Source organism: Panthera onca, chromosome D2 (genome assembly GCF_046562875.1).
Source record: "Panthera onca isolate mPanOnc1 chromosome D2, mPanOnc1 haplotype 2, whole genome shotgun sequence".
Taxonomy (NCBI): Eukaryota; Metazoa; Chordata; class Mammalia; order Carnivora; family Felidae; genus Panthera; species Panthera onca.
In genome coordinates, this window is record NC_138349.1 from 27104392 (window position 1) to 27130854 (window position 26463).

At 58.6% G+C, this 26463-nt stretch overlaps 2 protein-coding genes across 5 annotated transcripts; one reads left to right on the forward strand and one right to left on the reverse strand.

The window, feature by feature from the left end:
* The first annotated feature begins 3 nt into the window (after window positions 1–3).
* PSD (pleckstrin and Sec7 domain containing) lies at window positions 4–16540 on the forward strand. Of its 3 annotated transcripts, XM_060641641.3 has the most exons (18): window positions 4–112; window positions 1451–1509; window positions 2778–3514; window positions 3797–3899; window positions 4389–4749; window positions 5478–5918; window positions 7138–7332; window positions 7493–7573; window positions 7780–7892; window positions 8459–8517; window positions 8625–8714; window positions 12415–12458; window positions 13858–14048; window positions 14133–14203; window positions 14313–14470; window positions 14643–14787; window positions 15074–15217; window positions 15707–16540. In XM_060641641.3, the coding sequence occupies exons 3-18, from the start codon at window positions 2861–2863 to the stop codon at window positions 15935–15937; spliced, it is 3081 nt and encodes a 1026-aa protein (XP_060497624.3). In that variant the 5' UTR covers window positions 4–112; window positions 1451–1509; window positions 2778–2860; the 3' UTR covers window positions 15938–16540. The 3 variants fall into 3 exon arrangements, with proteins under 3 accessions (XP_060497624.3, XP_060497625.3, XP_060497626.3); XM_060641642.3 differs by lacking the exon at window positions 1451–1509 and having other exon boundaries at window positions 14–112; XM_060641643.3 differs by lacking the exons at window positions 4–112; window positions 13858–14048; window positions 15074–15217; window positions 15707–16540 and having other exon boundaries at window positions 1341–1509; window positions 14643–14757.
* A 79-nt stretch (window positions 16541–16619) lies between these two features.
* NFKB2 (nuclear factor kappa B subunit 2) lies at window positions 16620–24501 on the reverse strand. 2 transcript variants are annotated; one of them, XM_060641645.2, is made up of 23 exons: window positions 24405–24501; window positions 22957–23072; window positions 22601–22682; window positions 22444–22484; window positions 22082–22180; window positions 21851–22002; window positions 21513–21619; window positions 21247–21405; window positions 20852–20956; window positions 20638–20723; window positions 20416–20554; window positions 20067–20195; window positions 19723–19932; window positions 19503–19644; window positions 18963–19077; window positions 18658–18871; window positions 18349–18518; window positions 18124–18226; window positions 17844–17995; window positions 17646–17715; window positions 17243–17415; window positions 17006–17117; window positions 16620–16902 (listed from the first exon to the last, which is right to left on the reverse strand). In XM_060641645.2, the coding sequence occupies exons 2-23, from the start codon at window positions 22975–22977 to the stop codon at window positions 16781–16783; spliced, it is 2703 nt and encodes a 900-aa protein (XP_060497628.1). In that variant the 5' UTR covers window positions 22978–23072; window positions 24405–24501; the 3' UTR covers window positions 16620–16780. The 2 variants fall into 2 exon arrangements, with proteins under 2 accessions (XP_060497628.1, XP_060497627.1); XM_060641644.3 differs by lacking the exon at window positions 24405–24501 and having other exon boundaries at window positions 22957–23290.
* Window positions 24502–26463: the final 1962 nt, after the last annotated feature.

Below are 26463 nucleotides of genomic sequence, written 5' to 3' on the forward strand. Positions count from 1 at the left end.
GCTGCACCCCAACAGGGCTGCGCTCTCCCTTCGTGCAACCGCTTCACCTGCCTCTGCATAACGAAAACTGCTTCCCATCCATTTTTTCATCAGGGTCGGGCACTTCTGCAAGGTGAGCAGGTCTGTGCTGTTACTCCATTTTAAAGATGGAACCGAGGCCCTTGGAGAGGACGCGCCTTGTCCAGGGTCAAGCGAGTCGCGATAGAGAATTCAGGCATCCTAGTTTTCCCAGAATCCCTTACACAGTCCCCCCCCCCCCCACCCCCCAACGCAGCAAGAAGGGAGAAGCCAGCAGCGGGGAGGGACCAAAGCGAGTTAGCTTGGGTAAGGGACTTGTTTCCTCTTCCTCAGCCTGCTTGGGGAGGGGGGAGATGAGAGGACCGACCTATGCTAAGATAGAGCCTTGTAGGCGCGCACCACCTCGGGCCGCGCGCCTCCTCCTCCTCCTAGCTTTGTTCGCGCCTCTGCGCCTGCGCAGTGCGACAAATCTGGCGCTGTCCCCTTCAGCACCACGCGGAGCCCGCGCCCCCCCCTCCCCGCGGTGAGCCTCGCGCGCCCCCGCCTCGCACGTCCTCGCGCCCCCTGACCGCCTGAACAGACCCCTTGTTCCTCCGAGGTCACCACCTCCTGCCCTGGCGTTCCCAAGGAGAGCAGTTGCCATAGGAACTCTGGCGGAGCTTTCTTAAAATAGCTGGGCCCCTTTCTACCTTGGCCAAGGGCACAAGGGTTGCCTGTTCCCCACTTCCTCCACTCCAGGCGTCATCCCGTCTAACCTTCTACCCCATATGGGCAGGACACCTAACTCAGGCAGCAAGGAAGTTCTTTTTAAAGTCTGACTAATATCCCTCCTGCTGCATCCTGAGCAAGTGGTCAAGGGTTGGGTCTCCTGGGTCCGAGACTCAGAACCCCTTAGGGTTTGAGGCAGTGTTTCCTAGATCTCTTTTCCATAAGTTGATGGTCTCCTGGATTTAGGGGGCGGGTCCGGTCTACACCCATACAGTGTGCTTGGCGCGGCCGCGTGCTTGTGGGGGCGGGAGCGCGTGTGGCATGTAACAGGTCATGTGGCAACCTCCTAGGGACACGCGTGGGGTCTGGAGCGGGACACGCGTGTGCAACTGGGTCCGGTGTGTGGCTCAGGGGGCGGTGGAGGAAAGGGACGGGGACAGGATTAGGGTGGGGCACGTGAAGGTCTGGCGAACTGAACCGGGGGTTCCATATATCCTCCCCCTCGTCAGGGGCGGGTCTCAGGTTGGCGGGAGAGCCCAGTGGGGACCTAGCGTCGAGAAGGGGGGCTAGCCTCCGGGGCTCAGGGCCCCGGGAGAGGGCGGGGGGTGGGGTGGGTGGGGGGATTATCTCTGCCTGAGCCGCGCGTAGGGGGGAGGAGGAGGGAGTGAGAGGCAGGCGGGCCTGGAGCAAGCGGGAGCAAGCGGGAGCCGCGCTGCCTTCACAGCTGAGCTGGGCCCAGCCTCTTCCCTGCCTTTCCTCGGCCCCAGCTCCAGGCGAGCAGCGGTGAGTACTGAGGCAGCTCCAGTCGGAGCTGCACTGGGGATGCCCTGGGCCCCCACTGAGCTTCAGAAACCTGCCTGGCAGGGTTGCTGCTCCTGACCTCTGCCCCTACCCTGCATTGCCACCAGAGGCCCCTTTACCCCCTTTAAAATCTATCATTCCCTTGAGAGGGAGGAGGGAGAGGGGTCTGGTGGTCTGGTGCAGCCTTCCCACCCAGAGACAGGTGACTGGTGGGGGTTGGGGGAGAGGGTGTGTGTACCTGCTGAAGTATGTGTGAGCATGCATCTGTATTTGTGTGTAACTGTGACCATAGGTTTCTGTGAGTGTCTGATATGCCTGTGTCTGTGTGCATTGGAGAATGAGGGCCTGGGTGTATATTTGGGTATCTCTTTGTGTGTTCTTGTTTGATGACAGTGTGTGTGTAAAATAAGCATGTGCCTTTACATTACACGCATATTTGTTATGACTGTGAGACTGTATGAGGGTGTGTCTTTGAGCAATGTGTGTGTGTGCCTGGGTCTGTGTGCACTGGAGAGTGTTGCCTTTGAATGTGTTTAACTGTGTATACTGATATTGTCTCCTTGTGTGTGTGTGTGTGTGTGTGTGTGTGTGTGTGTGTGTGTATGAGCGTGTGTACCTGTATGGAGAAAAAGAATGTCTCTTTCCCATTTGGCATGTATATTTTGGGAGTAGGGGCCTCAGTTCAGGCCTTTCTCCTCCCCTTCACCCTATGTCTTTCAACCCCTCATGGTCCCTATATAACACCACCCCCCGCCATCTTCCTGCTTTTCCTTCTAGGATGGCTGGGTTCTCTCTCACTGAGTAAGGGGCCTCCATAAGAGAGACTTTGGGGGACCTGTGGATTTATGATGATTATGAATGGCTGACATTCCTGGTCCAGAGTGTGGGGTACCAGCCTTCCCCAGCCCCCATCAGAAGTAGCTCCAAAATGCCACAGGGATTCTGAACTTACTCAACTTCTGAAATAGCTTCCTTTCTCCTCCCAGGGTGATGCTCAGGGCCCCCAGAAGAAGGAAAGGAGCCAGGGGCCTATTAGGGGTATAATTCTTTTCTCCTCAGGCCTCCATGGAAGTAGCCCAAATAGGAGGCCTGATCACCTCCAGGGGTGGGGTCAATGATGCTATATTCCAAGGGTGGGCTAGGCCCCCTGGCACTCAGATGGCCTATCCAGCTTTCCCCTCCCTATCTGTGCTCTCCTGCCCATCCACCTCCCCTGCAGCTCACCCCCTGCTTCCCTTCCTCTCTTGCAGGCCTGTCCGAAGAGCATGCTGCCCCCTCACTCCCCGCCTGGCCTTGCCATCCCTGCCCCCCCAGCCTGACCCCCGGCCCCAGCATGGCCCAAGGTGCCATGCGCTTCTGCTCCGAGGGCGACTGTGCCATCTCCCCACCACGATGCCCGCGCCGCTGGCTCCCCGAAGGCCCAGTGCCACAAAGCCCCCCAGCCAGCATGTATGGCAGCACAGGCTCCCTGCTACGGCGGGTGGCAGGGCCAGGTCCCCGAGGCCGGGAACTGGGACGTGTGACAGCACCCTGTACACCCCTGCGTGGTCCCCCCTCACCCCGTGTTCCTCCTTCACCCTGGTCACCCTCTTCACCCACTGGGCAGCCCCCACCGGGGGCCCGGAGCTCTGTGGTCATATTCCGCTTTGTGGAGAAGGCCAGTGTGAGGCCATTAAATGGGCTACCTGCTCCCGGAGGCTTGAGTCGGAGCTGGGACCTGGGTGGGGTCTCTCCTCCCAGGCCCACTCCAGCCCTTGGGCCTGGCCCCAACCGGAAGTTGCGGCTAGAGGCATCCACATCAGACCCACTCCCAGCCAGAGGAGGCTCAGCTCTGCCTGGTAGCCAGGGCCTTATACATGGGCCACCAGCCCAACCTCAGATTGGGGCAGATGGCCTTTACTCCTCTCTCCCCAATGGGCTGGGGGGACCTTCTGAGCACCTGGCCAAGCTATTCCCAGGACCTGCTGACACTGGACTCCTGAACCAGGTATGCGACCTCCCTTGGGCTCCCTGGAACTCTAGAGCCCCAGAAAAGGGGCAAGGCTTGCCCCTTTGGCAGTCCTGGGCCTGTCAGCTCTTCACTCTAAATTCTTTGATCTGTCCTAAATCTGTCTCTTTCTTGCCCTCTGTGTTTGCCCCTGTGTCTTGGCACCTCTATTATCTGTCCTTGTGTGTTTTTCTTTCTGTCTTTCTGTCCCATGTTCTTGTGTCTTTGTATGTGTGGCTTTATCTCTGGATACCTGTGTCTATTTCTCCCTTCTTGGCTTAGGGGGACACCTGGTCCTCCCCCCGGGAAGTTTCCTCTCATGCCCAGAGAATTGCTCGAGCCAAATGGGAATTCTTCTATGGCTCCCTGGACCCCCCAAGCTCAGGTAAGGTCCTGGACTGAGACAAGGGGAATAGGGCAGTGTCTTCTCCCCAGCAGCTGAGGCATGGTAGGGGGCCTTCCTTTAAACCTCCCTCAGTCCTTCCTGGGGTCATGAGTTGGCTAATGCCTCTCCAGGCCTCAAACTTTCCATCTGTCTTATGATGGAGGGTTGGGGGGTCACAGCTGGGTTGGGCACCTCGAGGAAGCTAGATAGAAAGGAGGGCATGACAGGATATCAAGGGTCATTCTGCGGAGCAGAAAAGAAGCTGGTCTCCCGCAGGCCCCTCAAAGTTATTCGACAAGAACTTGATTTGAAACGAGCTCCACTGGCACAAGGAACAAGCTGGGTTCATAGCAGGAGGAATGGTGGCTAGACAGTGAAGGAACTTCCTGCCAATATGAGGCAGCGGGGAAGAGCTCCTTCCTAGAACAGAATCAGGACAGGGAGCTGACCAGGATAATCTGCTGACCGGGATGCCTATGCATACTGCAGGTGCTAAGCCCCTGGAGCAGGCCCCCCCATCTCCACCTGGGGTGGGCTCAGGGCAGGGCTCTGGGGTGGCTGTGGGGCGAGCAGCCAAGTACTCCGAGACGGACCTGGACACGGTGCCCCTGAGGTGCTACCGCGAGACCGACATCGATGAGGTGCTGGCTGAGCGGGAAGAGGCTGACTCGGCCATCGAGAGTCAGCCCAGCTCTGAGGGCCCACCTGGCACTGCCCGCCCACCTGCTCCACGTGCCAGCCCATGCCTTGGCCCTTGTCCCAGCCTGGGCAGTGGCGATGAGGACGAGGATGAGGCAGGTGGGGAAGAGGATGTGGACGACGAGGTGTTTGAGGCCTCAGAGGGGGCCCGGTGAGTGCGGGAGTGGGACAGGACAGTGGCTGGCTCCTTTGAGCTGGCCCAGAGGCAGAGCTGGGGGGAGAGGGGCTGGACTAGAGATGAGGGCTGGACCGGGAGGGTCAGGACCAAGCTAGTGGTGCCGACAGGGCGATGCACCTGGAGACCGGACAGAGGCCCGAGGCCTGGCAGAATGCTGGGGACGTGGAGGGTGTTGGCAAGAGCCCATAGGGCAGGGAGTAGCCAGGACAGGGGAGGAAAGGGGTTCTAGTAAAGAACAGGAGGCAGAGTGAGAGGCCAGGGTTCAGATTCAAGCCTGGGGGCACGGGAGCATCAATCTGGATCCTGGCTTCTGGCAGGAGAGTGGGGAGCGTGGGGGCTTTCTTCTCCGTCTCACACCCCACCGCAGCCTTGGAGCCTCATCTTCTCCTAAGATGTTGCCGGAAATAGAAACGGGATGGCAGGAGGGGAGAGGATCAGGGAGGAGGAGAAAGGGAGATTAGCAGGGAGGAAGAGAGGAGAGGGATTGGGTACTGGGGACGGGTAAGGCTGGGGTTCCTCAGGGGCACTGAATAGCTTGGTGAACCTGTGGTGGGGACTCCCTACCCAGATTCCTTAGAGGGCTGGGGACCTGTGAGAAGGAGAGGATAATCCCCTCCACAGAGTGGTATGAGAATTCAATGAAATGCTACCTAAGAACTGTCTTCTGGGCCCCTGATCAGAGACTCTCCCTGCCCCTGCAGGCCAGGCACCCGGATGCCTCACCCTGGGCCTCTCAAGTCGCCCCTGCCCTTTCTGCCTGGGACCAGCCCCTCGGCTGACGGGCCTGACTCTTTCAGTTGTGTGTTTGAAGCCATCTTGGAGTCACACCGGGCCAAGGGCACCTCCTACACCAGCCTCGCCTCCCTGGAGGCCCTGGCCTCACCTGGCCCAACCCAGAGCCCCTTCTTCACCTTTGAGCTGCCTCCCCAACCCCCTGCTCCCCGGCCTGACCCACCTGCTCCCGCCCCACTTGCACCTCTTGAGCCAGATTCTGGTACCAGCTCTGCTGCTGATGGGCCTTGGACACAGAGAGGGGAGGAAGAAGAGGCAGAGGCTGGAGCCAAGCAGGCCCCAGGGAAGGAGCCCCCTAGTCCCTGCCACTCGGAGGACAGCTTTGGGCTGGGGGCGGCACCTCTGGGCAGGTGAGTGATTCCTTTGGTTCCTCAGACTTGAGGCCCCCCCAGAGCCCCAGGAACAGTTGCTTCAAGGGAAAGATCCTGAGTGGGAAGATGCAGTTTATATTCCTGACCCCTGACAGAGTGGTTAGGGAATGCCGATGTTTGTTTTTCCATTTGGAGGACTACTTCCTTTGGCTATGAGGGGGAGCCCCTCACAGCCCACCCCTAGGACCCCCTTGGTCCTAGACCCAGTGACTTGACAAACAATGATTCAGGATTGAATGGGTCCCAAGAGAACACTCTCCTTTCCAGAAAGGCCCTTCCTACCACAGGCAGAGACTTTAACCTACTTAGAATTCTTGTGACCTTACCCCTACCCAGCCTGGAGGCTTCTCCCAAAGATGCAGCCACCAGCCTCTCTCATTGCCTCCCTCCCATGTTGCCTCCCCCCTTCAGTAAGGAGTTTCTCACCCTTCTCCAGGAAGTCCTGTCACCAGTCTAACCTTTCTGCTCTCCCTCTGCCAGCTACCCTCTCAGTCATGGAAGCCATGGCAACAGGAGGGGGTGGCCAGGGAGACAGGGTTGCCTAGCAACCAGGAGTTTCCGGCCTCTGTCTCTGGGGTGACAGGTGGCTTTGCTAGTAGAGCAGCTGGGATGGCGGGAAGGGAAGGGGAGGAGGAGACAGGGGATGAATGGAGTGCACTCTGACCCCCAATCCCCTCTGCTTGTTTGTGGGTGGAAAAAAAAGACCAAGGAGGAAGAGCCTCCTCTCCCTAAAAGGCCAGAAGAAAAAGACATAGGAGTGGGAAGGTGTCCCTGCTGCCCTCAAATCATGGTTTGACCCTCCACTGTTCCTCTCTGGCAGCCTATCTATCCCACTTTTGCCCATATTCTCAGAGATAGAGGACTATGTTCTGACTAGGGCCAGTGTGACAATGGGGAAACTATGCCTATGCCTAAGAGCAAACCTAAGACCTAAGGGCTTTGGGGAAGCAGCAGAAATCCCCACAGCAGAAATATGGATGCTTATTTGAATTTGATGCAGGCCTTCTACAGAGATATGGTAAGGATGGAATCGGCTGATGGAGGGAACCCATACAATGTCCTTCTCTGGAGAAAAGAAAAATGCCTTCTCTGTGTCCCAATCTCCCCCACTCTGTCTTCTGGGTTTGGAGGCAGAGGAAGGATCTGGATGGTCCCAGAGGGACTGCCCCACCTCTGAGCTGGTGTTTTACCCTGGCAGTGAACCACCGCTGAGCCAGCTGGTGTCTGACTCGGACTCAGAGCTGGACAGCACAGAGCGGCTGGCCCTGGGAAGCACAGACACCTTGTCCAATGGGCAGAAAGCCGACCTGGAGGCTGCGCAGCGCCTAGCTAAGAGGCTATACCGACTAGACGGCTTCAGGAAGGCTGATGTGGCCCGGCACCTGGGCAAGAAGTAAAGCCATTGGCCGGGATTGATAATACGGGGAGAGGGGATGCATCCTGTGGGCAGCACCTCCACACCCCCTCTATCTAATGCCCCCAGGTCTCTAGGTAACCCCATCTGGCCCCTTGACCCTTTCCCTTGAGACTCCACCTATCTGCCCTGCCCACAGCAATGACTTCAGCAAACTTGTGGCTGGCGAGTACCTCAAGTTCTTTGTCTTCACGGGCATGACTCTGGACCAAGCTCTCAGGTGGGTGTTAAGCCCTTTGAAGGCAGGCCCCACGCTCCAGCCCTGCTTTGCAGCGCCTCAGTTGTGCCTTCTCTGAGCACCTGTGCCTTCCCTAGGCTGCCCTGATGTCATCCTTCCCAGGCTATCAGGGCATGGCTAAAAGCTGGGGCTGCCTGGTTAGGGGACCTTGGGTAGAGGTGACATGCTCCCTCTTTCCCCCTTCCCAGGGTATTTCTGAAGGAGCTGGCCTTAATGGGTGAGACCCAGGAACGGGAGCGTGTGCTGGCCCACTTCTCCCAGAGATACTTCCAGTGCAATCCAGGAGCCCTGTCCTCAGAGGGTGAGGAAGCCAGGGGGCAGGGCTTTCCCAGCTGGTCACTGAAGCAGATGGGCACAGTGTGTGCGCATAGGAGCATGAGTGTGTATGTAAAAATGAATGCATGCACAGGCTTGCAGGCATGTGAGCATGCGCGTGTGCGGTGCTGACATGGCTACGTGGTTGTGGAACTGAGCATGCGGGCAAGCATTGCTAGGGTCTAGTGTGTGTTGCGAAGAACCAGGTGGCAGGTGTATTTGCATGCCATTGTTCACATACACGTGCAAGACAGCGTTTGGCTTGAGTGTGTATTCTGTTTGGCTGCACTGATCTGCAAACTGTGAGGGGCCCACTGGCTTTTGTGCATACTCACAGAAGCATGTAGGTGTTGGGGAAGATGTCCCTTTCAGGGATCTGCTGGAAGAGTGAGGTCTTTTGGCTGAAGGAGGTAGGGTTCACTATGGGGTTCAGGACTTATAAAAGTATGATTGTGGGCCAGAGTGGGCTGGGGGTGAACTGGAAGGCTGGGGAAGACAGCTGTGGGAAGAGTCCCTGGGAGGTAGCTGAAGCCGAATGTCAACTTTCCCTAGACGGTGCGCACACGCTGACCTGCGCCCTCATGCTACTCAACACTGATCTCCACGGCCATGTGAGTGAGAGGCTGGCAGGAGGGAACCCCCCAAAAACAGACTGCCTTGAGACTTAAAGGCCTGGGAGCCCAAGGCCCCCCTCACAGGCCTCTGTGCCCTTCCTTAGAACATTGGGAAGCGCATGACCTGTGGAGACTTCATCGGGAACCTGGAGGGCCTCAATGAAGGCGGAGACTTCCCCAGGGAGCTGCTCAAGGTGGGGGCCGGGGGTGGGGGTGGCGGGCTGGGGGGGTGGGGCAGGGTAGAGGTTGCTGGAGGGGAGGGATTGGGACCAATCGGGCAGAGTGGAGGTTGGAGGCTCCTGCTGCTGGAGCCTGGGCTCCCGTGACTCAGCTTGGGGACCGCCCCCTCCCCCAACCCCAACACGCAGGCTACCCGGGAACCTGCGCACTCGCGTGCAGTCTTGGCCGCTCAGCGGGGGAGGGGAGACGGCTCTCGAAATCCTGTTTTCTGGCGGCCTTGGACCTTGCATTTGCCTACTTCGGTGCCCCTCCTCCAGTGTTCACTGAGGATAGGAGGGGTTCCAGCACAGGGCAGGCATACTGCTTCCCTCCTTCTCCTCCACCCCCTGCCCCAGGGTGTATGACCACCAAGGCCCTTCTGGTATGTTGCACAGGAGGGAACCGGAGGTAGAGGGGCCCAAGAGGGACAAAGGCTTTTCCAAGGTCTGGAATCCAGTTACCTCCAACTTGGGACTAGATACTGCTCTCCTGACTCCCTTGTTGCCAGGCCCTGCGCCCAGGCGCCCGCACTTGAGGGGTTAGCTACACAGGGGCTAATATGCATGGGAGGAGGAGAGGGCACCCAGGTCTCATGGATTCACTCATTTCCTTGATCCAGTGGTTTTATCCAGGGATGCCTGGACCTATTTGAAACGCCTATGCTTGGCAAAGGGGCTCTGGGCCACCACATACATGTGACGCACAAGAGTGTCCTTGGGCGCGTCTGTGAGCTTGGGGTGTGTCGGGCTTCTGAGTTTGGAAATTTATTTGTGTTTGGGGGAGTCCATTGTGAGTTCGGGGTGTCAGAGAGTTGGGGTATATGTTTGAATTGGAATATATGCGCTTTAGGGTGTTGGTAAATCCGGGGATTTGGCTGGGGTTTGTTTGTGCTTACGATTTAGAGAGTGTGTCTGAGCTGGGGTGTAGATTGGGTGTTTCTGTGTATTAGAGTGTACATCTACAAATTGGCTGATTTGTGACATGTATCCATAATCAGGGGTTGTTTATGAGTTAAAGACTAAATTTTGAGGTGCGTATCTGAATTTGTAGTCTCTGTGAGTTGGGGTGAGTGTGAATTGGTGCATCTGGTTAGTTGGGGTGTATATCTGTAAACTGGGGTGTGTGTACGTAAGTGGGGGTATAGTATAGCCTTGAGCATCTGAGCTGTCTTCGGTTGGGCGAGTTGGATGAGGCTGGTGCCATTCCACGGCTGCCTCCATCCTGCGCGGCCCCTACTGCGTGGCCTCTCCTGGCTGAGGGGGGGGGGGGGGGGCAAGAGGACGCGTTCCTACCTCTCCAGCCCCTGGCCCCCCAACCCTGACCAGCCAGGAGGGAGCTGCAGACCCTACAGGGTCAGCCCGCCTTTGCAGCAGCAGGCCTAGGGACTCCCGGTGCCATCCGCAGCATCCCCAGAGCCGCCCACCCTCTGGCACTTGCCCGGGCTGGCCCCCCGAGGCCCCGCCCCCGTGGCTGCGCGTAGCGCCGCGGGGCCCCTGCGCGGTGGGACGCCTCCATTTTGCGCCGTCCCCGCCCCCAGCCCTCGCCCTCCCTCCCCGTCGGCGGCCCCCTCCCTCTCGCGCCGAGCCGCAGAGCCGACAGCGCCGCCGCCGCCGCCGCCGTGCGCTCCGTGCGTCGGTGGGAGCCGGGCCGGGCTCGGGCCGGGCCGGGCCGGGCCGCTCGCGCCGGCTGTCGGGGGAGCCGTCCGCGGGCCGTCCGGGCCGTCCAGGCCGAGGGCGGACGGGGGCATGGCCGGGGGCCGCAGCGCGCCGGCCGGGCCAGCATGATCGGTGTCAACAGCATCCACAGCAGCGCGGGGCGGCTGCGCTCGCGCTCGCTGTGCTCCGTGCGCTACGGGCGCACCCACCGTGGCGCGGAGACCCTGTGCTACGGCTGGCCGCAGCGCTCTCGCAGTCTCAAGCCCGTGCTCTACACCGACCTGGTGGTCAGCCGTCTGCAGAGCCGCAAGAAGAAGAAGGCGGTGAGGGCGTTGGGGCCTTGGCCCACGCCAGGCTGGGGGGCGGTCGAGGGGGTTGTGGAGGGCGGCGTGGCTGAGGGGGCGGCTTGAGGGAGGCACCGAAGGTGGCACGAGCTGGCGGGGGGGGGGGGGGGGGCATCGGTCAGACCAAGGCGGGAGGCCAGCAGGGACAGAACCCATGGGTAGCCAGGAGTGGGCATGGACTGGAGGGGGAAGGGCACACACCGTCGGATCAGTGTGGATATCTCAAACCAAAGGGTCTTTGGGTCTTCTGCCTGGGAGCATGACATGGGGCTCACCGATGGGGTTTAGGACTTTGGAAGGAAGACATGGTTGTGGGCCAGAGGTGGTCCTTCGAGGGGCCAGGGGATGAACTGGAAGGCTGGAGACAGGTTGGGTCTGGTTGGACACTTCAATCTCCTGGTCAGAGTTGGAGAGAGGATTAGGGTCGGGGTTATGCCGGGCTTGGGCTGGGGATGTGCTGTGAGGGCTTTGTGTGCACAAGGCTGGATTGTGCTGTGTAGGGGGTGGAGGTTGTGGAATGTACCCATCCCTGGACAGGGTGTGCACATGTGGGATGCCTGGCTAGCCATGCGGCTGAGTGTGACAGTAAGCAGTAAGATAGAGACTGTGGTATGTTGGTGGTGGAGTGGGGGACTGTGTCCCATCACGGAGAAGGCACCGACGTCACCACTGCACCCAGCTCACGCAGGCAGCATCACACGCCACACGCATAGCCCAACACGCACATGTTGGGGACACACCCACTCACAGACAGGCTGGTGGAATCGCCCCCACAGTGGGAGGTGCTGCTGTGGACGCATGCTGCAGGCCACTCCTGAGAAGAGAGGTCCCCTATACAACTCCTGGAGTCTATTCTCTACTCAGACCATCCCAAGGCCCCCACAGGTCCCCCATGCCAGCTCTACAGAGGGGAAGTGACTGGTCCAGGAGCTCACAAAGAGCTTGGGGTATGCAGGGTTTGGAAGCTGAAACGTCTGCCTTTTAGACTAGTGTTCACTCTCCAGTAACATGAAGGATGTGGGTGGGCAGGGCCCTGGCCCACCCTGGCATTCAACTTGGTGGGGCTCTCTGGGTTGGGGGAGGTGCTCAGCTTGCCCTGGGGTTAGGAGTCATGAGAGTGTGTTCTCTACTAGCCAGGGAGGGAGGTGACAGGGTGAATCCCTGTTGCTGGGCCTCAGTTTCCCCATATGTTCTGTGTGGGTTTATCCTATGGAAATAGGCCAAAGCACATGGTCCGGGAAAGGAGAGCTTCTTGGGAATGCTCTTTTCTATTCCTTCCAGGGCTGTGCTTCTCCCACCCAGGATCTGGGCAGGATGATCCCTAACAATAACAACAGCAAAGATAATAATAGCAGCTGCCATTTATTGTGCATCAGCCATATGCCTGGATGCCCTGTGCTAATTGCCTGCCCTGTGTTACACACCTGTTAGTACGTTTGTTCTCCCCATGGATACTTGCCCAAACTCATGCAGCAAAAGTGACACAGTACCGTCTCCTAATACTCTGTTTCAGAGCCCGTGTTCTTGGTCCTTACACCCTGCTACCCCCATCCCCACCCCCCATTGTCTCCTCCCCTCGAGTTTGGAGGGAGGGCTCTGAGTTCTGGCATTGGGGTACATAGTTTGCCTCCCTCAGGAGTGACCCATTCCTGCCTGATTTGTTCCTCCCTTCCTAGGCCTTGTACAGCTCCATCAAGAATGAAAAGCTGCAGTGGGCCATGTGAGTCCTGGAGCTGTGTGGTGAGGGAGATGGGGTGCAGGGAAGGGGCTGCCTGGAGAGGCTGAGAGCACTGAGGTGGGCCCTGTGAGTCCAGGTTGGATTGTGGGGCAGGGAAGGCGGGTGAGGCCATGAGAGGCACTGAGGCTGCTTCATTTCCTTCTTTGGAGATGGCTGCCTGGACTTGGGGTTCTGTGTCTTTTCTCTAGCTGGGTTGTTATGACAAGCTAGGTTGGGATGGATGGCCACTGTCAGCTGGCCTGGGAGGGGGGATGCTGAAACAGAAAGGGGAGGTCCCTTGCCAACCCAAGCGGGAAGACAGAAGTCTCTGGAGATAGAGCCCCGACCAATAGCGTGAGAGCCTCCTCTCAGGTCCTAGGGAGTCCAGAGCATCACAGAACAAGGGACCACATTGTCTACTCTTGGCCAGGAAACAGATTCAGAGTAAGTCTTAGAGGAGTCCAGTGTAAGGGAGGAGGTCCAGTTTAATGTTGGGCCCCCCAGTCTGAGGGTAGAGCCTCATCTAAACAGTCAGTAGGTCACTCATACTTGCTGGTGTCTGCTGAGAGTTCAGTCACAGATCAGGTCGGTTGGGAGCTCCCAGTCTGCAGGAAAAGACCTCAGAGGAGGCAGAGCTCAGCACTGGGATGCAGATTGGAACTTGGGGCAAGCCTTGAAGGAAGGGAAGCATTTGGAGAGAGAGAAGTTGGTATTTGGGAGGCAAATATGTGGTGGCTGAAATGAGCGTGGGTTGGGGATACCAAGAGGAGGCAGGCCTAGCTGGCTGGAGAGTGGAAGGAGAAAGAGGCAGTATGGGCAGGGATGTAGCATAGGCCTCACGCAGGCGGAAATAGGGAGCTACTGCAGGTTTTTGATCGATGGAGTGACAGGATAGAACCGGATTCTTTAGATGGTACCTAACAGAGCCTGTGGACCAGGAGGTACTAGGTGACCACTAGGAAGCCACTTCTGCCACCACGTAGCCAACAAACTATGAGCAAAACATGCTGCTGGGTATAGTTGGGACAGCCGAGTCAGACATGTCTGCCCTAGTGGAGAAGGGTGTGAGGGCTGGTGTGCAAGTGCAGAAACAGAGGATGGGGAGGAAGGGACAGACATGGCCCTACCCTTGGGAGCTCTAACCTGAGCAAGGAGATACGCTGCCCGGAGGAGCCCTCATCTGAGCAGGGGGGGGTCACAGCTACCCCTGGGGAGATCTGGTGCGAGGCGGGAAACAAGGCTCCAGGAGCCTCAGGTGGAGGGGAGCCACACCCTGTGAGAGGGGCAGTTCCCCCATTCCCTCCACAGACAAGAGGGCGCTTTCCTGGGTGGGCAGAGGCCAGGACTGAAACGGGGGTTGTGGCTGCAAGGCCAGCCCCCTCTGAGGTGATCACACCTGCAGAGACGAGGAGGAGCTGAGACGCTCTCTGTCTGAGTTGGCCGACCCCAACCCCAAGGTCATCAAGCGGGTCAGCGGGGGCAGTGGCAGCGGCTCCAGCCCTTTCCTGGACCTGACTCCTGAACCCGGGGCTGCAGTCTACAAGCACGGGGCCCTGGTGCGAAAGGTGCACGCAGACCCTGACTGCAGGAAGAGTACGTGGCTGGGTGGGGAGGGTCTGGGGGATGGAGGGGAGGGGGCCTGTCTCAGGCCCCCTGACCTGTCTTCCTTCCCCCCAGCACCTCGGGGCAAGCGGGGCTGGAAGAGCTTCCACGGGATCCTCAAGGGCATGATCCTCTACCTGCAGAAGGTGCGGGGCCAGCCCGAGGGGTTGGGGCTGAGCTGGCTCAGGGGAGTGTGGGTGGGCTGGGCCAGGCTGGGGTGGGACCATGGCCAGGACAAGATGGGCACCCCTGCAGGAGGAGTACCAGCCTGGGAAGGCCCTATCAGAGGCAGAGCTAAAGAATGCCATCAGCATCCACCACGCGCTGGCCACACGTGCCAGCGACTACAGCAAGAGGCCCCATGTCTTCTACCTGCGCACAGCTGATTGGCGGGTCTTCCTCTTTCAGGCCCCGTGAGTGCCCTCTTCCTGCCCATCCTGGACCCCTTTGCCCCACTCCTACCTTGCTCCCCTCCCTTGTCCCTGGATTACCTCCTTGCTTCCCAGGCCGCACCCTGAGCCAGGACAGGCACCCCTGGACAGGAAACCTGGGGCCAGGTCCTAAGTGGTGGTGTTGTCTCCCCAGGAGCCTGGAGCAGATGCAGTCCTGGATCACTCGCATCAATGTGGTGGCTGCCATGTTCTCTGCACCCCCCTTCCCAGCTGCTGTTAGCTCCCAGAGGAAGTTCAGCCGCCCTCTGCTGCCCAGCGCTGCCACCCGCCTCTCCCAGGTACCCCCAGCTCTGTCCACCTGGTGCCAGTGGGATGGAGTGTGGCAGGCCCAGGCCGACTGCACTCAGGGCTGCCCTGTGTGATCATGTAGATGTCACTGCACCAGGACACTAGCCATGGGGGGTGAGTGAAGGCTGAAATCCAGTCTCCACTGTACTTGCCAAGGTGTTAACCTAGATATGGTGCTTTGCTCATCCAAAGGCAGGGGCACCTTTCTAAAAAAGCTTGCACAAAGGCACTATATGTGCTCGAGTGACCCTGACCAACACTCCCCCTGGCCCCTAGGAGGAGCAGGTGCGGACCCATGAGGCCAAGCTGAAGGCCATGGCAAGTGAGTTGCGAGAGCACCGGGCTGCGCAACTGGGCAGGAAGGCCCGAGGCAAGGAGGCTGAGGAGCAGCGGCAGAAGGAGGCCTACCTGGAGTTTGAGGTGAACCTCCCTGCCCTGGCACCTCTTTGGCTCCTTTCTTCGTCAGTGGGGTCTCACTGTTGCCACATACAGGCTCAGGCTAGTGGTTAAGGGCACGGACTTTAGTAGGAGAGTGGGACCAGCTGGGTGACGTTCGGCAGGTTGCCTAACCCCTCTGAGCCTGTTTCCACGTCTGTGGGCCAGGGAGGACGTTCTTTACCCGCTAGGGTAATGAAGGGAGCTGAGGTCTGTCAAGGGCTCAGTTTTTCCCAACTCTGGTTCAGGCCTAACAAGTATTAGATGTCATAATATGCAGTCTCGAGAGAGCCCAGAGAGGGTAGCTAGCTTCCGAGGGGATCGTGTCATAGTCCCTGGGGGCTCTGGGGGCCTCAGAGTTGGGCAAGAACCTGTTGTCTCCTAGCCTTTTTTGGCATCCCTCCTTGGTCCAGATTGGGGTGAGATGGGCAGAGGGTGGAGAGCAGGCTCACAGCCCCTGCCCCTCTGCTTCAGAAATCCCGCTATGGCACATACGCAGCGCTGCTTCGGGTCAAGCTGAAGGCGGGCAGTGAAGAGCTGGATGCAGTAGAGGCAGCACTGGCCCAGGCCGGGAGCACAGAGGATGGACTCCCTCCACCTCACTCCAGTCCCTCCCTGCAGCCCAACCCTGCCAGCCAGCCCCGGGCTCAGTGTCATGGCTCAGAGCCTCGTGGAGGGGTGATCAGTGGGCGGTGGAAGCTCTGAGTTGAGGGTAGGAGCGTGGGGGTTTGGCGCCCACTGGGCACCTGCATGACATAGCCTTGCCTGAGCCCGGGCCGGCCTCGGGCCGCCCACGAGGGGCCCCCGGCCCAGGGCCCGACCGCGCCGGACGCGGTGTCCGGGGCAGCGCAGGGCTAGGGCGTGGGCCTTGGGAGCCTAGGCCAGGGGCCCCTCTGAGACCCCCATTTTGTGATAATGTTTTGCACTTTTTCGTACGGGGGCTGGGGTGGGAGGGGCCAGGGCCCCTTGGACTTTTGATGCTTTTTTTTTTTTTTTTTTTTTTTTTTTTTTTTTTTGGGTGGGGGGAGGCCTGACATTTCTGCTTTCTGCTGAGACCACCCACACCCAACACCAGCAATCCCCCCTCCATCCTGGGGCCTGGCTCAGATAGAGGCCAGGAGTTGGGGCTGAGCTGGTTTTCCCTCCTTCCTCCCTGAGGCTCACCCTCTCTCGTTCCAGAGGTGGAGGAAGGGTATCCATGCCTAGGCCCCCATACGGTCTGGGGGCAGCATGGCCTTGCTTTCCCTCCTTCAGTGGGCCCTGCCCTTTGTACAGCCTCTAATCCCATTAAAACTGCTCTGGACTTGCTGGCTGGGCCTCCTTCTCCATTCTCCAGTACCTGGCTTGGGTAGGCAGCTGGTTCCAGGGACAAGAGTCACATCAGGGGTTGCCATAAGTTAGGGAGGGAGCCAAGCACCCTCCCTTTCCCATGAGAATCTTTATTTGCCCCAACTGAGGGGTGGGCATGGGGTGTTAAATAAGAACTAGAATAGGTAGGGATGCTGTACAGAGGGGCCCAGGGAGGGGAGCTGGTGGGTGGGCAGCAGTTCAGTGCACCTGAGGCTGGGGGTGCCCGTGGCAGAGCCCTCCTGGTGGCTCAGGGGGTGAGCCCAGCTTCTCTGTCTCCTGTTCCACCGACTGGCTCCCGTATGCACTGTCCTCTTTCACCTCTGCTAGGCGAGTGTGCACGGGGAAGGGGATAGGGAACAGTCAAGGTCTCAGGCCTCCCACTGTCCAGGCCCAGACCAGCCTACCAGGTGGGGACCCCTTTACCTGTGCTGGGCAGCTTGTCTCGGGCCTCAGGGCCCCTCAGCAGCTTCACTCCTTCCTCCAGGCCCATTTCAGACAGGGCATCCAGCAGGCCCGCCAAGTCCCCACCAGCCAGCTGGGGAGAAGGAAGAGGCATGAGTCTGAGTGTGGGGGCAGGAGCCCTTGGGCCAAGGGAGAATCTGGGATCTGAGACTGGGGGAAGGAAGCCAGGCATGCAGCAAGGGATGGGGACCAACTGACCTTGTAACTGCGCAGGAGGCTGCCGCTGGGTGAAGCTGTCTTCCGATATGTATCCACCAGACTGCGCAGCCCCAGCCGTTCTGCCAGCTCTGCCCAGCTGCCCTGGGCTCCTGGCCCATCTAGCAGATGCTCCAGGTTCTGTAGGACTGTATCCTCAAGGGGCAGCTCTGGCCCTGATGGGAACATAGAGATGTGTCTGGTACGCCCAGAGATGGGCTCAGGCAGACACTTCTTTCTCAAGGTAATCTGATAGACAAGGCGGCCAGAGTACTAGGGCAGTGGGTGGCAACAGGAATGGAGCAAGGGACACCCACCCCCCCACCCCCGGCTCCTTCAGAGGTCCTGAAGAAGAGCCCTCTGTGAGCAGGGGTCTGAAATCTGGCAGTGGGTGAAGATATCTCACCTGCAGGGCTGGGAGGGGTCAGGGGGGGTGCTGTGGTGTCCTGAGCAGCATTTAGCAGCAAGGTCTTCACCTGGGGAGACAGCCTCAGCTTGATGACCTCCCACCCCAGTCCTCAAGCCCAGGTGCCAGTCATCTGGGCCCCAGCCCTAAGCCCAGGTGCTCCATTCCCTGGTGCTTCTAGTTCCGGGCTAGCCTCACCTTGGTGCTGCGAGTGAGGTCAAGAGGTGTGTGGCCCCGGAAGCTGCCTCGGGTGTCCCTCTCAGGTCCCTCAGAATCTGAGTCACTACCAGAGGTGGGGGGCGAAGGCAGTGGGCACAGGGGCTCCTCATTCTCTGCGTGGATGTCAGCACCTGAGGAGGGAGGTAGTCGTGGGGAGGTACAGTGAGAGCCCACATTAAGAACTGCCAAGTGGGGGGACTGGTAGGCACCCCTTTTCCTCCCCTCAGCCCTGTTCATATGTCCCAAGGATGAGGCTCACCAGCCTTTAGAAGGAGACGGGTGAGGGTGGGAGATCCCAGTCCAGCTGCCAGGTGTAGGGGTGTGTTTCCCGCAAAGGTGCGGGCATTCACATTGGCACGGAGCTGTGGGGTTCAAGGGAGTGATTGATGGCACCACTCACTGGCCGCCTCTCCCCCTGCATCTTCACTGTCCTTGGTTCCTCCACAACCCTTGGCCCCACCCCTTCAGCAATCCTCAGTCCCACCTTGGTAACCAGATGTGTGACCAACCCCAGCTCCTCCATCTCTGTGGCTAAATGCAGGGCTGTTCGGCCCCCCTGCCGCTCTGCAGCCTCCACTTCAGCCCCACTGTCCACCAGCAGATCCAGGCACTCGGGGCTTCGGGCACGGACCGCCAGGTGTACTGGGTACAGGCCTAGGAACATAGATACTTCGCCTACAGCTGTGACCCCATCGTGGCCCCTGTCACCTCACGCTCACTCTAGGCACTCACCAGGTACCCTCCCTGGTCCCCACACCTTTGCCCCCCGGTCCACATGAGGTGATGAACTCACCCTCAAAGTCTGGCATGTGCAACAGCTGGGGAACAGCAGGAACCCCACTGCGCAGAAGGACGCGCAGCAGTTCAGGGGCACTGGCACCAGCCCGGAGCGCTAGGTGCACTGCGGAGTCTCCATGCCGATCCAGTAGTGCCGGGTCTGCGCCCACCTGCAGCAGGAAGCTCACCACGCCTGTCTGCCCAGTGATCACCGCCAGGTGCAGCGGCGTCTGGAAAGGCAAGCAGAGTAAGCCAGGCCCACCCCTGGCCTAGGCCCACGTGCCTTCCAACCCCTGCCCCTCACCGATCGGTGCCCCTCACCTGGTGCAAGTGATTGGTGAGGTTGACAACACCAAGGTGCCGGGCGTGGTAGATGACATGGGCTATCTGCTCGATGACACTGGTCTGCCCGTGGATGATGGCTAGGTGCAGCGGCCTGAGGGTTGGGGAGTGAGACTCTGGCCTAGCGAGCCCAGCCACTCAGAGCACCCTCTAGCTCCAAAACCCCACCGCCTCCATAATCTCCGTGCCTAGGGCTTCTGGAGCCCAGACGTCTCCAAGGACATCGCTGCCTCTGAACTTAATCCTCCCGAGCACCTTGTGCAGTATATAAGTACTATCATCTTGCTCTTTTAACAGTCAACAAAACCGAAAGGTGGAGAGATCAAGCACCTTGAGCAAAACTAGTACATAATGAAGCCGGACTTGGAACCAGGTCTGTCCGACTCCACGGCTCTGGCTCTTTGCAGGGTCCTTTCCCGCCCCGTACCCCGACCTACCGTCGAGCTCCAAGTCCCGGACCCCCCTCCCACCCCCCTACCAAGGGAGCCCGGGTCGCTCTCCCTCCCTTCCCCCACCTACGTGTCTCCGTTCTCGTCTTGAGCTGTCAGCAGGTGGCGCTGTCCCGCCAGCAGCGCGCGCGCGTCCGCCGTGACGCCGTAGTCGAGCAGGGCTCGGGCGCTGCGCTGCGCCAGGCCGAAGAGGCGTGCGTTGTACTCCCGGGCTGGGGGCAACAGGGACGTGGGCGCGGGCTCGGTCCCCACCCGAAGCGTCCCGACCGCCCGGATTTTAGGGGCCGTACCTCGCTGCAGCAGGTCCGGGGTCAGCGGTTCGCGCTGGGGGGTCAGAGGGGACGCGCTCGGCTCTGCTGCTTCCTCCCCGGCATCCACGCCAGGCGCCTCGGCGGCCATCTGCGCCCCGCCCCCGCCTCCCGGGTAGCAGCCCATCGGGGCCGAGCCGGACGGGTAGGGGCTATAGGCCAAGGAAGAGGGGAAAAAGCCGAGGCTGCCACCTGTGGATATAGGCCGGGCTGTGGGTATAAGGCACCATCCAGGACTCTCCCCGATTTTTTACCCCACAACTTCTCTCCCCCTTACCCCTCCCTCCTCCATCCCCCTTCCCGCCACCAGCACCCCCCCCCCTCACCTCCTCCTCCAGCTCCTCCATAACCTCCGGCTGAGCCCCCAGAGCCTCCACCCATGTGGGAGCCACCCCCGAAGTGCTGGGAGAAGGTGGGCAAGGCTTTCCTTCGCTTCCGCTGCACCTCTTCCTTGTCTGGGGCCAGAGGGAAAGGAGATGTTAAAACCCCAACTCCTGCACCAAGCCTCAAGAACTCTGTCCCCAGTAAGGTCATGGCCCTCCCTCCAAAGGCCCTCAGGCTAGCTTCTAGGACCACCTCTTCCCGGGCCCTTCTCCACTCCTGACTTGACTCATGGGTCCCCTGATCTAGTCTGGGGACACTCCAGCCCAGCCCCCATCTTAATTCCAGCTCCACCTTCCACCAGAGGGTAATAGGTGAACTGTTTGGAGTCCGAGACATCCCCCCCACGCTTGCGTTTCAGTTGCAGGAACACGGTTACAGGACGCTCAATCTTCATCTTGTGATAGGGTGGTGTCCGGAACACAATGGCATACTGGCAGGGGGGGGGAGGGCATAAGGTGTCATTGAGGCCTTGGTCTAGTTCAGCCCCCAGCCCTGGCCCTGGCCCTAGGGTACCTGTTTATGAACATCTGTGGGAGAGAAATCCCCAAAGGCCTGCCATCCATTCTCATCATCCTCGTAGAACCGAACCTCAATGTCATCTATAAGGGAAATTGAAGCTTGGCCACACCTCCTAGTAGAATCTCCAGGGCCTTTTATCCTAGAGCTGCCCTGGCTCCCCATCTTGATACCCAGCATCCCTAAGTCCCAGCCTGGGGTCCAGTCTCACCTTTCTGCACCTTGTCACAAAGCAGATAAACCTCATCTCCACCCCGCACAGAGCCAGCTGTCTTGTCCATTCGAGAAATCTTCAGGTTTGAGGCCCCAGGAGACTCTGTGGGGGTGGGATATCAATTACTTGAGCTGACATAATAGTCATGGCCCCATTTATGGAGCCAAGTGTTTTGCATTATTATTTGAACAACCCTAAGAGGTACAGAAACTACTAGTATCTTCATTTACCCAAGATGGAAGCCATACTCAGGGGAAATGACTTACTCAAGATCACTCAGCTCATATGTGGTGGGTCAAGTTGAAACTCAGGCTGGACTCCACAGCCTGAAATTGCCCCCCATGCTTCCTCTGGCACCTAGCCCTGGCACCCCAGATGGTCAGGATACTCACTGCTGTCGTGGATGGGCTGGGAAATGACCGGCTTCAGGGGCAGGGAGAAGGAGCCATCACTGGCTCGAAGGAAGGCAGAGAAGCGCAGCCTCACAATGCTCAGGTCCATCACCTTCTTCAGCTCCTTAGCCTCCTGCTCCAGCTCCCGCCGCTCGGCCTCTGTGCGGTGGATGTACACGTGACCCTGGCACTCCTCCTTCTCCATTCCTTCCATGACCACCTCCCATGACTCCCTCTCTCCCTACAAGTGCTCCCCCCCTCAATACCCGTAAGGCCCTGGGGCCTGGAGCGGAGTCGCTGCCTCTGAAGTTTCTGTATCATAATCTCCATCATGTTCTTCTTGGTCACATGCAGGACGCCCAGGTTGTTAAATCTGAGTGGGGGAGTGGGAGTCAGAGCTTAGCAGGCATTTCCTTCCTGAAGCACCCTCCCCACTGCCAGGGCTCAGCTCAGCCCTACTTCCTCCAGGAAGCTTTCCTGGTTTTTACTTGGGACCTTGGGTTCTGGGGCCAACCTAAGTCTCTCCCCTTGGTCAGATGCTAAGCTCATCATAGAAGTGGGCTGGGGCCTAGGACAGGTGGGCCTAGGACGGAGGGGCACCTACTGGGCAGTCATGTCCTTGGGCCCCACAGACACGGCGCAGACCCCCAGCTCCGAGCATTGCTTGCCCACCAGGCTGTGGGCATGAGCACGAGGCGGGTCACTGTGCGTTACCAGGTCCACCTCGATCTTGGCTGGTCCCTCGTAGTTACAGATCTGGGGGAGGTGAGGACTGTCAGTGATGTCCCTGAACACACTATCCACTAGCCCACCCTCCAGCACCATCCTAACTCACCTTGACTGTGGGATAGGTCTTCCGGCCCTTCTCACTGGAGGCACCTGGCAATCCTCCATGGGAGGGGCCTTCACAGCCATATCGAAATCGGAAGCCACGCTGAAGGTCCCAGGGCAGATTGATATTGTGACCAGGAGAGACCCCCACCCCCCCTAGCCAGCCACGCTCCCAGCCAGCAGTGACCATAATCATTGGCAGCGTCTCTCCTGAACCACAACACAACCATTGTGATTAGCAGCAGCCAACCATCCCAACCTGAAGCGTCCTCCGGTCAGTGACCCTCCCCATGGCCACCCAACTACAACTACCCCACTTGTCCCCAAGGCTGAAGTCATCCCACACCATCCCTTCCATTCACTCACCTGTTTAGGCTGCTCCACTATTACCAGGTAGGGGCCATCAGCTGGGGAGAGAGGGGCCTTGTTGAGCCAGGATTTCTGAGCCCATTCCCAAGGCAGAGGGCACATGCTCCTCCCTCCCGCTCTCTCTAGGACATGGGAAGGTTAGGAACTTACTAACCTGTCTCTGGGGCTGGCTCCTTGGGCTCCACAATGGACGGGTCGAATTTGAAATCATCGTATTCAATCATGCCATCCAGACCCTGGTTTGGAGACAGACTGGGGTGGCAACTGATTCTGAGCCACCCCAGAGCCCTCCACTTCCCAGCCCTGAGTAACCACTCCCTTTCCTCCCAAGGCCGTTAAAAAAGCTCCTAGTAGAAGCAGTTTGCAGATAGACAGACTGACTGACAGGCAGGTTGAGATAATGAGAGGGCACTACAGGTGTAGGGAAGCAGAGAGGACTCCGACAGACAGGCAGACAAAGCAGACAGACATGGGGGTAGCCGGCTGGCTTCAGGGCCAGGTGTGACTCACTGGGTCGTAGCAACTTTCCATGTCTCTGGGCTAGGCCCGGCTCTGTCTGGTGGCTCCGGCCGGGTTCTGTTTCCCAGAGTTTCAGGCGTCCGCCTTAGGGGGGGAGGGGGGAGGGACTGGCGGGGGAAGGGGAGAGACAGATCAGGGCAGGAGTTGGGGGGGCAAGGGGAGCCCAGATTTGGGGGAGGGTCTGATCTCTTCCAGCCACCCGTCCGGGTGTGGCGGGCGAGATCCGGTGGAGAAGGAGATCCGGAGCTGGGCTGGGTTGGGCCGGGGAAGCGGCAGGAAAGTTAGAACAGCTTAGGAAAGTCCCGAAAATACCAGAGGGAGGCGGGGCCGGAGGGGGGCGGGCCTGGAAATGACGCCACTAGCCACGCCCCCGAGGCGGGAGGGGCACGAAGTCTTTGCTGGCCGGCTAGCTCTGGTAGCCTCTCTTCGGGCAGAGGGGCAACCAGACCCAGGGAAGCGTCCTCGGGTGTTGGTCCCCACCCCCTCGTGTCAGGGCGGGCTCCCGGGACTGGAGGGTCTTTCTAGGCCGGAGGACGCTCTTAGGCCAAGGCCAGGCCCGCCTCCCGCCCCCTTCGCCTCCCCCGTCCTGGAGCAACCTTGGGATTTTCTACCCCGAGAGAGGCCACGGCTGATTCACCCGGGGGCTTTTGTGGGGACATTCCTGCTGTAGGAAGGCCTCCTTTCCGAAGGCCTGTAGGCGGGGGCTCTTCCCAGTGGGGGGCCCCTGGGTTCTGCCCCAAGAACGGACTCTGGGCCCGCTGGGCGGGGGAACGAAAGGTGTCTGTTTCTTGAGATGGGGTCTTCTGTTACCTCTCCCCAAAACGTCAACAGCCATTGGATTCCCGCACCACACCTGCTCTGGGTGCCCACGCCCCCTGCCCCAGTCCCGTATCCGTGCATGATACTGGTGTGTGTCTCTACCACACGTACAGAGTGTGTGTTGTCCCATGTGCTTGCGTGCATGTTGTGTGTGCGTAGTGTCAATATGCATGTGCAAGTGAGCATGGCTGTGTACAGGTGAGCGTCCTTAAAATTCTCATTGTGGAGGCGTCTAAGCTTGTCTTGATATATAAGAGCACAGGTGAACATATTTGAGTTTGTGCGTGAAAAGTATGGGTCCAGGCACCTGTGCACGGGTGAGCAAGTTTGCGTGTGCATATGTGCATTCTGAATGGACAATGCTGTGCACTCGCCAGCACACGCGTAGGTGCACGTATGGCTCCGCGTGTTTTTTTATACAGGATGTCGATGGGTATCCATGTGTCTTGTTTGTGTGCGTACTGTGTGTGTGTGTGTGTGTGTGTGTGTGTGTGTGTGCGCGCGCGCGCGCGCGTGCGTGCATAAGCCGCTCTCCAGCCCTAGGACTCGGTCAGTTAAAGGCCCTCCTTCCGCCCTTCGCCGTGTCCTAGCCACTCAGGGGTTTGAACCCGGCCACTCACCGCGGCGGCGGATCCGATTCCGGCTTCTCTCCCGGCCCGACCCACCTTGGACGGGTAGCGTCACCTCTCCACAGCCACTGAGGCTCCAACCGGGAAAGCCCCTTTTCCACCCCCGGGAGGGGGGAATTCCCGTGACGTTCCCGTGCGTCACGCCCCGTGCCCTTTTTCATTGGCTGAAAGTTTAGCTCCGGACTCGTGCAGCCAATCATGAGCGACTCAGGCGCGCCCCTTAGAGGGGAACTATTAGCTGCGCCCCGGGAGCCTGGAGCGAGGTTGACTGTTAGCTAAAGCGCGAGCTCTGGCTTGGGGACCTGCCTGAGGCTGGATTCTCTGACCAAGAAGCATCCTCCGGCCAAGGGCCCTGGCTCCGGTCTCCTCACCCACCCTGCCTGTCCCAGACAGTTGACAGTCCCCGCTGCTACTTGGTTTATCTGCTGGACCTAATGCTTGGTCACCTCTGAAGCCGGGGAACCCCAGGGGGAAGCTGGCGGGCCCCAGCCCTCCGGTCCGCCCGGAGCCGGGCCCCACTGACGGGAAGAGTTAGGGGAAAAGGAAATTGATCTTGCAGTCGGTCCCGGGGCGCCATCTGGCGGTTCTTGTGAAGCCTCAAGGAGACTCCATAATCCTTTTTCTTGCTCAGTCTCTCTTACTCAGCCTCCCCCCCTGGAAGAGACCATCTGAACCTAAATCTTATTCTATAAATGCCCGGGTCACAGAGGGCCAGATTTTCAGATCTGAGCTCCAGAGTTCTGGGCAGAATGAAGAAAAAGAGGTGTTTATCTGGGAGACTCAGGTCTTGCTCATCCATCACGGAGATTTGTAATATTAGAATTGAAAAGGCATCCAGGGGCGTCTGGGTGGCTCAGGCGGTTAAGCGAAGGGACTCTTGATTTCGCCTCATGATCTCACGGTAGTGAGATCCAGCCCCACGGTTGGGCTCTGCGCTGGGCATGGAGGCTGCCTAACATTCTCTCTCTCCCTCTGCCCCTCCGCCCCCAAAAAAGAAAGAAAAAAAAGTTTTTTGAAATGGCATCCAAAATCCTAATAGTTCAAACTTCCTCCAATGTAGGAAATTTCCTTTTATATAGCTCCCAACTGTGTTTGAACACTTTCAGTGGCAGCAAGATCAGTACAGGATTACCTAAAGTAGGGACTCTGAGGCTGAAGATCTGTGACTGGTAGAGTTTCCCTTTAGGGGGTCCATGAGCAATCTCCTCTCCATTCCTGGAGTAGTCCTCCCTTAGGCTCATGACCTTAGGCTCATGGTAGAACACTGATTTTTTTTTTTTTATGTTTATTTATTTTTGAGAGAGAGTGTGAGTTGGGGAGGAGCAGAGAGAGAGAGGGGGGCAGAGGATCCGAAGCAGGCCCAGCGCTGATAGAAGCAAGCTGATGCTCTGCTCCAACTCCACAAACGTGAGATCATGACCTGGGTCAAAGTCGGATGCTCAACCGACTGAGCCACCCAGATGCCCTGGACACAGACTTTTGTTTCAGAGTTCCCCTGCAACTTGCCTCTGACCTTGGTAATGGAATTACAGGCCTGCATGGGTCTGCATAAAAGGCAGACTGTTATGGCCCTTGATGTGGGCTATTTCCTGTTACTTCCCCCTCCTCTTCATCTTCCCTGCAAATGGAATGTGTCAGGTAGTGTGTTAAGGTACTATTAGTATAAGTTCTTATTCTTCCTCCCAACAGCCCTTGGAGATAAATATTACCTTTACCGATGAAGAAATTAAGGCTCAGAGAGGTGAAGTAACAACCAAACACAATAGCTAGAAATGAATATACCCAGTCTACTAATTCTAGGATGAAGCTCTTCCCTAAACTGATATAAAACAAAGCAGGCCTTTCCACTGTGAGCCTCTCAAGTCAATATCATAAGATACCACTGAAAATTTTGCTGACATCCAGGGATATTGCCTACTACATTCCCCTGGTAAGTCAGATCCATAACCCTTACATTAAAATGGAATGAGGTTGGTTTGATAAACTCCAACTTAGTGAGCCTGTGCTTGTTGCAATGATCACAACTGTCCTTTCAAAGTGCTCATAAACT